Source organism: Hemiscyllium ocellatum, chromosome 39 (genome assembly GCF_020745735.1).
Source record: "Hemiscyllium ocellatum isolate sHemOce1 chromosome 39, sHemOce1.pat.X.cur, whole genome shotgun sequence".
NCBI lineage: Eukaryota > Metazoa > Chordata > Chondrichthyes > Orectolobiformes > Hemiscylliidae > Hemiscyllium > Hemiscyllium ocellatum.
Window position 1 is genome coordinate 38516533 of NC_083439.1, and position 14036 is coordinate 38530568.

Below are 14036 nucleotides of genomic sequence, written 5' to 3' on the forward strand. Positions count from 1 at the left end.
TTAATGGAAGCTGAAGCTTTTAAGAGCCGCTGTAATACTACAGTTTACATTCATCAAAACACTCAGTATATTGCAAACTTGGAGCTAGTGAGGTAGCGCTAACCAGTGGGCCACTGTGTTGCCCATCCCCCACAGTTAAGCCCTGTCAACACTATTCAATTGCTGGCTAAGAATATAATGGTGATATTGCTGTCTGGGGCTGTTTTCAGCCATGACAATAAACAGACTCAATAATTAAAGGATCTTACATATCTCTGACCTGTAAACGTGGAAGTGAATTGTGATAAAAGGCACGTGGAGCTAATTCTTGCCCCATTTGCTGATTTTTGTTGTGAGGAATTAAGTGTTTCCTGTGACAAAAGGTGAGGATTGTTGGATTCAAAATTCTGCTCACTGATGCTAAATTGGATTTCCTTGAGGCCCAATCAACACCTGACCTCATAACAGCCTCAGCTCAAATATAGATTGACGACCTGAATTCTGGAGGCAAAATAAGAGTAACTGCCCTTGGCATCTGAACAGATTTTCACAAAGTATGACATCAAGGTTTGGTGCGGCACGGTGGCACAGTGGTTAGCACTGTTGCCTCACAGCGACAGAGACCCGGGTTCAATTCCCGCCTCAGGCGACTGACTGTGTGGAGTTTGCATGTTCTCCCCGTGTCTGCGTGGGTTTCCTCCGGGTGCCCCAGTTTCCTCCCACAATCCAAAAGATGTGCAGGTCAGCTGAACTGACCATGCTAAATTGCCCGTAGTGTTAGGTAAGGGGTAAATATAGGGGTATGGATGGGTTGCGCTTCAGCGGGTCGGTGTGGACTTGTTGGGCCGAAGGGCCTGTTTCCACACTGTAAGTAATCTAATCTAAAAAAAAGGTTCCCAAGCAAAACTAGAGTCAATAGTAATTAGCTCTCCACTGGTTGATGTCATACCTGTTACAAAAGGTATGTGATTATGCTTGTTGGAGATCAATCATCTCAGTTCCAAGGCATCTCTGTAGGACCTCCTCAGGTTGATGTCCTAGGCCTAACCATCTTCAGTTGCGTCATGAATGATCTTTCCTCCATTATAAAGATCAGTTGTGGAAATGCTCATCCATGATTGCACAATATCCCGCACCATTTGCGACTCCTCAGATACTGAAACAGACCATGACTAAATGCAGGAAAACCTGGGCAATATCCAGGCTTGGACTGACAAATAGCAAGTAACAGTTGTGCCATACAAATGCCAGGCAGTACCAATTTGAACAAGAAAAGAAATCTAAAAACCAAATGAACTACGGATGCTGTGAACCAGAAACATAAACAGAAGTTGCTGGGAAACCTCAGCAAATCTGGCAACATCTATGAAGAGCAATTTAAGAAAAAAATCTAACTTCTTGACATTCAATGGTATTACCATTTCTGAATTACCTATTATCAACATCTTAGGGTTACCATTGCCCAGAACTGTACTTAGCCAGCTAGGTCAGAGGCTCGGGATCATGTCGGGAATATCTCACTCCTGATTCCCCAGAGCCTTTCCATCATCCACAAAGCCACAAGTCAGGAGTAAAATGAAGTACCTGGATGAGGTGCAGCTCCAATAACACTCAAGAAGCTTTATACAATCTAGGACAAAGCCTGCTTTACTGGCACCACATCCACACACACATTCAATTCCTCACCACCGACGCACTCTAGGAGCAGTATCTCCTGTCTACAGAATGCACTGCAGGAATTCACCAAAGTTCCGTAGACAGAACCTTCCAAATCCATGTCTACTCCTACTAGAAGGACAAGGGCTGCAGGTACAGGGGAACACCATACAAGTGCACATTCCTCTTCAAGACACTCACCATCCTAACTTGTAAATATATTGACATTTCTTCAGTGTTGCTGGATCAAGATTCTAGTACTCCCTAATAGTATTGTGGGTGGGCCTATACCAAATGGAATGCAGTAATTCAAGGTGGCAGCTCACCACCACCTTCTCAAAAACACTAGGGATGGGCAATGAATGCTGGCCCAACCAGCAATTCTCACATCCTATAAATGAATAAAAATGATGGTGTTCAAGTGGAATACAAGTGGTTGAGTTGGCACAGGGCAGTCCACTAAGAGAGTTCAAGACTGTAGCATCCCTATGTACAAAGATATATGACAAGACAAGCCCAGAGACCTTTATTCAGTCCTTCTAGATTATTCATAATGAAACAAGGCTCAATTAATTACTCCACTGTCACATTTATTCACCACAAAATAAACCACTTAGAATGCTGGATCTAAGTAGTGTACAATTCATCGATTCTGGTAAAAAATGAGGTCTGCAGATGCTGGTGATCACAGCTGAAAATGTGTTGCTGGTTAAAGCACAGCAGGTTAGGCCCGAAATGTCGAATTTCCTATTCCTTGGATGCTGCCTAACCTGCTGTGCTTTAACCAGCAACATATTTTCAGCAATTCATCTATTCTCCACATATAGCAAGATAGGACCAAAAGTTTGTGCTCTTCTGATAAATCGGGACAGTAAACAGCCTTTCATTTATCAAATCTGAAACTGATCATATGGAGCAGAATGGTCTCGCTCTTTCCTCACAGCTCTGCATTCCTCTGCACTGAGGAGCATAAATGGCATCGTAGTCTCTGGTTTGAACTTTGGGACTGACTGCCTGGTTTCACCACAATGATCTCTCATGCTCCCTCGCATTCCAATATAAATTGATTAGATGGGCAAAATGATCTTGAAATGAGTAAAATAAGGGTGGGGCTGGCTTGTGAAGGACTGAGCCTAATGCTTGTTGTGTGAAGGGAAGCCAATTTCAATAGCACTGTACTTTGAGAGAAAAGTCATACTCAAAAATGCTAGCATTCCTTATTTCTCTGGTCGAATTGAATGACTGCCAAGTTTAAATCTCTCTTATTTTGGCTCAACTCAGACTTTTTAAACATGTTATTATGCAGAGTCAAGGCTGGAAACTATACCTGCCAACTTTCCAGTTTTTATGAGCTCTAAAACAAAGCAACTGGCCAGTTTGCAACATACTCTAGTACTCATTTTCATTGCTAATCCTTCATAACATAGAGGCTGGGACAGGACAACGTCCAACTTCATTGGAATGTCCTCCTTTTTCACTGTAATCTTGCCTATTACAATCGTGCCATTAGATCATATCTAACTCATACTTTTCTTTCTGACCTAAAAGTTAGTCCCCTGGTCCGAAGTTGTATTTTACATAGAATTTACAGCACAGGAACAGCTCCCTTTCCATCCAACTGGCCAATTATTTTGCTTCCCAATTCCACTTCCATCAATTAATGTTTTCAAGTGGCTAATTTTTAACCTCAGGTTCCAGGAACTGCCTGATTTTTTTTATTTCCATTGATTTAATTCAGTGGGGAAAGTGGAAATGATTTCCCCATACACCGGCAGCATCCCCAAACCCAGACCCATCACACGTGAAATTTAAGTTATGCAAGTTTCTAGGAAAGAAGTATTTGGCAAATGGACGATCACCTTGAAACCATTTTGCTGCCTTCTACATATTGCAAGGGTTCTGGCTCAATGCCCTGTGCTTCCACATTGGCAACTCTCGCACTCTTTTCCAACAGACTCACAGACTATTTCAACTCATGAAAATTTACAAGGAACAACATTTTCTTCTGGTGTATAACTTTTAGTTGAAAAGTAGTATCATATGAAGAAAGAAATAAAGATAGAATTTTCATCACAATTTATGCGGCACAGATCCATCATGTTTGCACAGTTGTGCTTCAGGACTTGTAAAAAAGTTGAAGTGTTGAAAACAGTTAGCTTCAGTCAGTGTGAAACTTGGAAAGGAAATTAAACAAACTGGACAAATCCTAGTGGGAAGCCTATTTCTTACTGTTTCCTCTTGCTCACTGCTGAGACAGTTTTAGCAACTATTTCTTTAGTGCTAGTAATATCAGCACAGCTTTATAACCCTGACCACACACAGTACATGCTTCAGTCCTCAGCCACACTGTTGCCATGTGACAGGAGAGCTGCTAGTGATCAGACTGACATCAGTTCCAGCACAGACAATTTGAGACCGAAAGGCAACTTTAACTCATGTGGAAACATGTAACCCCATATTACAGACTTCAGCATGGGTACGGCAGATTTTAACTGCTGCATCTCATTAGAATGACTGTTAGATAGTTTCAGCAGAAAATAGCAGCTGCTGATTGATTTGGGTGAGCAGCAACTGGGCTGATTGCTGCCTGCTGGCAACAAAGTTATGTATGTGAGAGGTGAGGTACTGGCTAGGACTGCCAGTTAAGGAGGGCATGAGTCCAGGCATCAGACGCATAATTTCCATATGCAGGGTGTGCAGCACTTATTCCTTAAACAGCAGAACGCACCGGTAGGAGTCTCATCCACTACCTTAACCATATTGTTAAAATGGTGAATCAGAGAGAATGGAACTTAAAATGAAGCCACTCCATTTTAATTGCTTCTCTAATCCATTCCCACAGATTGGCCCTGTGACCAGGGGAGAAGGGAATGACTGACACTGGGAATGAGTAACTGAATGAGTGATTGTGAGGATGATTGAGTGAGAGACTACGTGTCTGAGAGTGTCAAGGGGTAAATGAAAGGAAGAGTTTCACAGTGAGACTGCATGGTATGAAAGTGACTGCTTGATGAGAGAGTTAGCGAAGGAATATGTATCTGTGAGAATGTGTCTGGGAAAGTGTGAGTGACGTTATGAGTTGTAATCCAGAGGACACAGAAATCTCCACCAACCTCAGCACTTACTTCTCACCAACCACATGCAGCCTTCCATCATAATGGCTGAGGTGGGAGGGAAAAGTCTAAACACCACCTAGTTAGTTATTACATGAGCCCCTTGTACATGAAGAATACCAAAAGTTGGTTTGAGTTGTCATATGACTCAGATATAAAATAACTTTTCAAGACCCTTCCAATTACTTGACACCATTTATGCTTATGTAATCATTTTGCCAATCATTTCTAAATTAACTATTGCAAACATATCTTCTCACAATTCCTGGTATGAACATTGACATCAGATTATCAGTCAGTATCATACTTTTGTAAAATGTAAGCATTCCAAATGAAACTTTGTACAGGGCTCCCTGATCAAAATATGACCAGAATGTTCCAACTATGACTAATGTTAGCATTAAAAGATGAGGATTTAGGTAGCAACTGCAAATGTGTTGCTGGTCAAAGCACAGCAGGCCAGGCAGCATCTCAGGAATAGAGAATTCGACGTTTCGAGCATAAGCCCTTCATCATTCCTGATGAAGGGCTTATGCTCGAAACGTCGAATTCTCTATTCCTGAGATGCTGCCTGGCCTGCTGTGCTTTGACCAGCAACACATTTGCAGCTGTGATCTCCAGCATCTGCAGACCTCATTTTTTACTCGAAGATTTAGGTAGCAAGTCTAGTTTCTGTGAGATGTTCTGAATTAAATAATGTAAAGTCATCTGATGATGTTGGTGCCAGTGTTGGACTACGGTGGACAAAGTCAAAAATCACAGGATACCCGATTATAGTCCAACAGGTTTAGTTGAAGCTGTAAGCTTTCAGAGCCCCCACTCCTTCCTCAGGAAGCTAGTGAGACAGAATACATCAGACACAGAATTTATAAGTAAAAGATCAAAGGATCATACAACTTATGCAAATGTATTGAATAAACCTAGATGGCTATTATGTCTTTTGTCAGTTAGAATGGAGGTGCAGGTTTCGATTCATTAATATGCAAATCCCAGAATTTCTTTCAAGTCACTGCCCCAAGATAACTTCAGGTTTTATCAGAATGAAGATCACACCTCTGGTCAGACAATGCATTTTAAGTGTGAGGCCGTGTTTCAAGTCTGTTTTTGCTTCCAAAGTTGGAACTTATAAACTGCCACATTGACTGTCTACAGATCAGGTGCTTTTTTAACAAAATAGAATGCATTTGCAAATACAAATCTGCAAATGCATATTCACCCTCCAGATTTATATGTGTATGCATGTGTCTGTGGGTTGGAGAGACAGAGAGACAATGCGAGAGTGTGTGTGTGTGTGTGTGTGTGTGTTTCCTTGTATATGAGTGTGTGAGAGAGTGTATAATGTGGTAGAGTCACCTGTAGTGTGACATGAACCCCAGATCCCAGTTCAGGCCATCCTCCTGGGTACTGAAATTAGCCATCAGCCTCTGCTCAGCCACTCTGCGTTGTTGCATGACCTTAAGACTGCCTAGGAGGATACTCACCTGAAGATCCAAGGCCAAATGTCCTTGACGCTGAAGTGTTCCCTCACCGGCAGGGAGCATCCCTGTCTGATTATCGTTCCATGGTGTCCATTCATCCAATGATCTGCTTGATCTTGCCAATGTACCAATCTTCGTGGTATCCTTGCCTGCTGCATACAAGATAGACAATTTGGCTGAGTCACATGATTACCTGCCGTGCTTGTGGTGCGTGGTATCACCATGTGTAATGGTGGTATCCATGTCTATGCTTTGACATGCCTTGCAGTGGTTGCCATGACAAGGACGTATGGTGCTGTGGTCGATGTTGTACTGAAGGCTGGGCAGTTTCCTGCTACAATGGTCTGTTTAAGATTTTGCAGTTGTTTAAAGACGAAAAGTAGAGGAGTAGGGAAGCTCTTGGAGACATGCTCATTGTCATCGATGGCGTGTTGCAGAACATGGCGTAGTCTCCCTGCTCCCGGGAAGTACTGGACAATGAAGAGTACCCTATCAGTCGTATCCCAAGTCTGTCTTCTGAGGAGGTCATTACGGTTTTCACTGTACCACTTCGGAACTGGCGATGGGTTCAGCATCATATCCCTCAACACCTTCAGGTATTCATTGCGTTCCTCCTCATTTGAGCAGATTTTATTTATGCATAGAACTTGTCTGTAGGGAATGGCTATTTTAATACGTGTAGGGTAGAAGCCTGAGAAGTGCAGCATTGAGGTTATCCATGGACTTGTGGTCGAGTGAGATACTGAGGTGTCCATCCCTGATGGAGATGCGTGTGTCCAAGACAGATCCTAAAGAGTAGTCGATGGTAAGTCTGTGGTGGGATGGAACTTGTTGATATCACTGATTGTTTCAGTGACCCCTCACCATGAATCCAAAGGAAGAAAATGTCCAGGTGTAAAGCGCTGGCTGGAGGTCTTGTGCAGCAAAAAAGTCTTCTTCAAACTTGTGCATGAAAATGTTGGCATATTGGGGTGCAAACTTGGTCTCCATGGCTGTTCCATGTGTCTGGATAAAGAACTGGTTTTCGGAGGTGAAGACATTGTGGTTGAGGAAGAAGTGGATAAGTTCGGATGGTGCCTGGAGATTGGCCATTATTGGTTTTGAGTACTGAGGCTGTTTCAGCGGTGCCATCGCTAGGGAGATACTGGTGTAGACTGCTGAAACATCCAGAGTGATGAGAAATGTTCGTGGTTTGACTGGTCCATGGGAGCTGAGTTTCTTCAGGACATCTGTAGTGTCACGACAGAAGTTGGAAGTTCCCTGGATGTTTCAAGATGCCCTTGACATAGCCAGAGAGGTTCTCACACAGGTTGGACATGTATGCGCTAACCTTCAGGAAGTGTTGGAACGCTAGATTCATCAGCTGCACCCACAAGATAGCAGAAAATGTCACCTGAGCACAACGTAATGCCATCCATTTTCTCCAGAATAACCACAATATTGTCATCAAACCAGCAGACAAAGGAGGAGCCATCATCATATAAAATAGAACAGACAACTGCAAAGAAATATTCCAACAACTGATCAATCTGGAACACTACAGGCAACCACCTGCTGATCTGACCAAAAAACATACTCATGAACTCAACAGTTGATCAAGACTTTTGATCCAGTCCTTCAGAGTACCCCTATGCACTCTCATCCCGTGTACTTCTCATGTAGGGGACTTGACTGCCTTCTGAAGATACACAAAACCAACACGCCAGGACATTCCATCATATCAGGCAATGGGACCCTATGTGAGAACCTCTCTGGGTGTGTTGAGGGTATCTTGAAACCCATTGTATAGGGGACTCCCAGCTTCTGTCGTGACACGACAGATTTCGTACAGAAACTCAGCATCCATGGACCAGTTGAACCAGGTACATTCCTCGTCACAATGGACATTTCTGCCCTCTAGACCAACATTCACCATGATGATGGCATCGCTGCAACAGCTTCAATACTCAGCACCAACATCTCAATCACTGGGGACCATCCTACAACTCACCAGCTTCATCCTCAACCATAACGTCTTCACCTTCGATGACCAGTTCTTTATCCAAACACACTAAACAGCGATGGGGATCAAGGTTGCACCCCAATATGCCAACACTTTCATGCACAAATTGAAACAAGACTTCTTTGCTGCACAGGACTTCTGACTAACGCTTTACACCAGATACATTGACAACATTTTTTTCCTTTGAATTCATGGCGAGGAATCACAGAAATAAGTTTCATCCCACCATCCGACTTATCATGGACTACTCTTTATAATCAGTCTCATTCTTGGGCACATGCATCTCCATCAAGCATGGACACCTCAGTACCTCACTCCATTGCAACACCACGGATAACCTCACGATGCTGCACTTTGAGCTTCCACCCTAAACATATTCAAACAGCTATCCTCTAAGGACAAGCCCTATGTACACACAGGATCTGCTCAAATGAGGAGGAACATGACAGACACCTGAAGGCGTTGGTGGAAGCCCTCATAAAGATGGGATACAACGCTCAACTCATCGATCGCCAGTTCCAATGTGCCACAGTGAACAACGGTAATGACCTCCTTAGAAGATGGACACGGACATGGGATATGACCGACAGGATACCCTTCACCGTCTAGTACTTCCCAAGAGCGGAGGGTTAATATCAAGTTATTCACAGCCTGCAACACATTATCGATGATGATGAGCACCTCGCCAAGACCTTCCCTACGCCTCCATTTCTCACCTTTAAATAACCGCCAAACCTTAAGCATACCATTGTTCACAGCAAACTGCCCAGTCTTCAGGGCAACATCGATCATAACACCGTACAACCCTGTCATAGCAACCATTGCAAGATGTGTCAGTGTTGACACGGATACCACCATTACACATGGGGACACCTCCCATCACGTACTCGGCAGGTATTCATGTGACTCGGCCAACGTTACCTATCTCACACGCTGCAGACAAGGAGACATGGTACATTGGCGAGATCAAGCAGACGCTACAGCAACAGATGCATGGACACGGCGCAACATTCGCCAGACAGGGATGTTCCCTCCCAGTCAAGAACACTTCAGCAGTCAGGGACATTCAACCTTGGACCTTCAGGTGACCATCCTCCAAGGTAGATTTCAGGCCACGCAACAACGCAGAGTGCCCGAGCAGAGGCTGGTTGGCAGGTTCGGTACCCATGGGGGTGGCATCAACTGGGATCTTGGGTTCATGTCACACTACAGGTGACCCACCACACTATACACTCTCACACACACACACTCTCTCATGCAAGTCACTCACACAGACCCTCTATCATATACACACACTTTCACAGTTATGTACTCCTTCACACTCACGCATGCACATTCTCACATACATATAATCCTTCACACTCACATACATTCCCTCTCAAACATGCATACCTACACACACTCTCTCTCAAGAGCACGCACGCACATACACCTACACTTTCTCCCTCACACACTCACACCCTCTCACACTCTCTCTCCCCCCCATACAGACACACATATAAATCCATAGAGTGAATTTATTTTTGCAGATACATTCCATTTTGTTCAAAGACTGCACGATCTGTAGACAATCAATGTGGCATTTTATAAACTCCTACTTTGAAAATAAAACCAGTGGGTCAGATACAAACAGACTTGAAACATGGCCTCACTTCCAAAATACATTGTCTGACCAGAGGTGTCACCTTCATTCTGATAAAACCTGAAGTTATCTTGGGCCAGTGACTTGAAAGAAATTCTGGGTTTTATATATTAATCAATCAAAACCTGTACATCCATTCTAACTGATTAAAGACTTAACAGCCAACTAGATTTGTTTAATACAATCGCATAAGTTGTATGACCTTTTGATCTTTTACTTACAAATTCTGTGTCTGATGTATTCGCTCTCATTAGCTGCCTGATGAAGGAGTGGGGGCTCTGAAAGCTAGCGGTTTCAAATAAACCTGTTGGACTATAACCCAGTGTCATGTGACTTTTGACTTTATGCCATGTGATGTTATGTTCACAGCTTCATCTAACAGTGCAATATTATTAACATGTTGCTCAAGCATGTACAAGCAATCTGATTATACTGTCCAAGATGGCAGTGAAGGAGGAGTCCTGAGCCACACTGCATCTGCTCTTCTTTTTCCTTTTCTCATTATGTCTCTTGCAATTTTTCAGATTTTCTTTTCTCTACTTACCTTCTCGAAGGAGAAAGTGAGGACTGCAGATGCTGGAGACCAGAGCTGAAAATGTGTTGCTGGAAAAGTGCAGCAGGTCAGGCAGCATCCAAGGAGCAGAAGAAGGGCTCATGCCCAAAACGTCGATTCTCCTGCTCCTTAGATGTTGCCTGACCTGCTGTGCTTTTCCAGCAACACATTTTCAGCTCTTAACTTCTCGAAACTGGCCATTGAGGCAATGACAGCAATGGCAGACTCTAGGGATTTTTGTAGTTGGCCGTACGAGGTGGCTAGTGTCCCCGGGCAGCGGCATCATGGCTTCTTCAAGATCCGGAGTGCGGAAGCGACTGAGGGCCTGGAGCAGTACCAGAGCGGGACTCCAGCGAAAGTGTACAAGCAGGTAGCCCAGGTCAGTGAGCCTTTGTGAGGAGTGTGAGCCCAGCATGGCCAGCTTAGGCACTGTGATGTTGAACGGTGAACAGTCTTGCCTTGCTTTTTAATAAGAATGACTGTAATGTTTAAGTTTTTAAACTTTGTTTTTCTTATTTTACTGCTTTGTACCTAAGATGGTGCCATAAGCAGTGATTTATAAGCTTTTCATTGTATCACATGAGTTCATGTGATAATAAACCTAATTCAATAATTCACAAAAGGGGAGGGGGGTTTTCCTAGCATTCTGATCAACATTCATCCCTCAAAACACTACAACCAAAATAAAGTGTGGGGTAATTCTTCTCATTTGTAAGACTTTGTTGTGGAGGCATTAACCACTGTATTAGCTCATAAATTAATGTTACTGTAACCTAACAACACTTCATTTTTTATGAAGTGCATTGGTACATAGCATGAAGTATAACTCAAATTTATATTTTAGCAGTAACTTTTAGCCTACACTTGGTCAATAATCCTTCAGCCTTGAAATGGTCTTCACTCAAGAAGCATTTTTAACATATGCTCACCATCGTTGAGGACTGCAGTCCAGTGTTTTTTCTTCATATGACCTTGCTTGTCTTGAGACTGGCATTGTTGATCCCTGAAACTGGGCAATCCCTTGGTACAAGGTAAGTTCTCACACACTTTGTGCTCCACACTGGCTCCTTGGCAGTTTGTCCCTCCTGGCCCCGGACTGGTAAGCACAAGATACAGAGTATCACCAAACTGATGATTAGCGGGACAAGATCAATTATTCTGCATCATTCTGGCACCTCTCCTAGGAAATCAAATTCCTGATCCCTTAATGTTCATATTAGCTATTATTCATGTGCGAATAGAAGAAACTTGTTTAAAAATCTTCTCAGGTACTTGCTAACACCTACTAAATAATATTTCTGTTAAATTCTTAGCAAGTTTATCTATAGTATTCTAAGTGATTTAAGAAACTAAATCTTACAGTGAGTGACAAGCTCTGATCCCATGGATTGATCTCCTCTGACAGTCACTGACCTGAGATTTTATATTAATTGAAACAAGACATACATTGCACAGACCGATAGACAGCAGGCAGAATTTCTATTAAAAAATTAACATGAATATATGAAAACAACCAAACAATTAACAGTTGGTGAAAACCACTAGAAAAAAAGGTTGGACCAAAGGGTCTGTTTCCGTGCTGTACATCTCTATGACTATGACTCTGTGATAGCAAAAATCCTTCGGAAACAGATCAGAAACATGTCAATGGGAGTAAGAAACAAAAAGAAATCAAGACACACTTACAAGAAAATATATTCATTCTACCTGTAAGACAAAAGCCTGCAACTTGAGAATCTGTTGGAAACGTTTGCAACATACGAACAAGGAACAAGGGTCAAAAGATAAAAGCAAATTACTGCGGATCAGGAATCTGAAACCAAAAGAGAAAATGCTGGAAAATCTCAGCAGGTTCTGGTAGCATCTGTAAGGAGAGAACAGAGCTGACGTTTTGAGTCTAACTGACCCTTTGTCAAAGCTGAACAAGGAACAAGTGTTGGTCTTCTCAGCCTCCTGTGCCATTCCGTAAGGTCATGACTGATTTTAACCGTAACTCTACATTCCTGCACATCCCTCAGTAACTCTTCATCCCTTAGGAATCAAGAATTGATCCATCTCTACTTGAAAGATTCAGGATGTCCAAGAATGTAGGGAGGCTGTGGAGAAGGCAGCACTGACAGGGAATAATTGTGGACACAGAGATGGGTTCAAGTGTGTATACTTCAATGCAAAGAGTATCAGAAATAAGGTGGGTGAACTTAAGGCGTGGATTGGTACTTGGGACTACAATGTTGTGGCCATCACGGAAACGTGGATAGATGAGGGACAGGAATGGTTGTTGGGGGTTCCTGGTTACAGATGTTTCAGTAAGATTAGGGAGGGTGATAAAAAAGGAGGGGGTATGGCGTTGCTAATTAGAAATGGTATAACGGCTGCAGAAAGGCAGTTCGAGGGGGATCTGCCTTTGGAGTTAGTATGGGCTGAAGTCAGAAATAGGAAAGGTGCAGTCACCTTGTTGGGTGTTTACTATAGACCCCCAATAGCAGCAGAGATGTGGAGAAACAGATTGGGAAACAGATTTTGGAAAGGTGCAGAAACCACAGGGTAGTAGTCATGGGCGACTTCAACTTCCCAAATATTGATTGGGAGCTCTTTAGTTCAAGTAGATTGGATGGGGTGGTGTTTGTGTTATGTGTCCAGGAAGCTTTTCTAACTCAGTATGTAGATTGTCCGACCAGAAGGGAGACCATATCTGATTTGGTAGTAGGTAATGAACCGGGACAAGTGATGGGCTTGTTACTGGGTGAGCATTTTGGTGATGGTGACCACAATTCTGTGACTTTCACCTTGGTTATGGAGAGAGAGATAGGTGCATGCAGCAGGGTAGGCTTTACAGTTGGGGAAGGGTAAATATGATGCTGCAAGAGAGGATCTGAGGAGCATAAGTTGGGAGCATAGGCTGTCAGGGAAGGATGTCATTGAAATGTGGAACTTTTTCAAGGAATAATTACGACTTGTCCTTGATATGTATGTACCTGCCAGGCAGGAAAGAGATGGTCATGTGAGGGAACCTTGGTTGACGAGGGAGCTTGAATGTCTTGTAAAGAGGAAGAAGGAGGCTTACATAAGGTTGAGGAAACAAGGTTCAGACAGAGTGTTGGAGGGATACAGGATAGCCGGGGGGAGCTGAAGAAAGGGATTAGGAGAGCTAAGAGAGGGCATGAAAAATCTTTGGTGGGTAGGATCAAGGATAACCCCAAGGCCTTTTACACGTATGTGAGAAACATGAAAATGATGAGAACGAGGGTAGGTCCAATCAATGACAGTAGTGGGAGACTGCGCATTGAGTCGGAAGAGATAGGAGAGGTCTTGAATGAGTACTTTTCTTCAGTATTTACAAATGAGAGGGACCGTATTGTTGTAGAGGAGAATATGAAACGGACTGGTAATCTAGAGGAGATACTTGTTAGGAAGGAAGATGTGTTGGGCATTTTGAAAAACTTGAGGATAGACAAGTCCCCCGGGCCTGACGGGATATATCCTAGGATTATGTGGGAAGCAAGAGAGGAAATTGCATAGCCGTTGGCAATAATCTTTTCGTCTTCACAGTCAACGGGGGTGGTACCAGGGGGCTGGAGAATGGCGAATGTTGTGCCCCTGTTCAAAAAAGGGA

General features: G+C 43.2%; 1 protein-coding gene across 2 annotated transcripts in view; it reads right to left on the minus strand.

The window, feature by feature from the left end:
• The window catches only part of adamts17 (ADAM metallopeptidase with thrombospondin type 1 motif, 17), a 692427-nt gene that overhangs the window by 279148 nt on the left and 399243 nt on the right, over positions 1 to 14036 (minus strand). For both annotated transcript variants that reach the window (XM_060853375.1, XM_060853373.1), the window contains one exon: positions 11353 to 11519. In XM_060853375.1, the coding sequence (XP_060709358.1) occupies positions 11353 to 11519 (167 nt within the window). The remainder of the gene's footprint in view (positions 1 to 11352; positions 11520 to 14036) is intronic.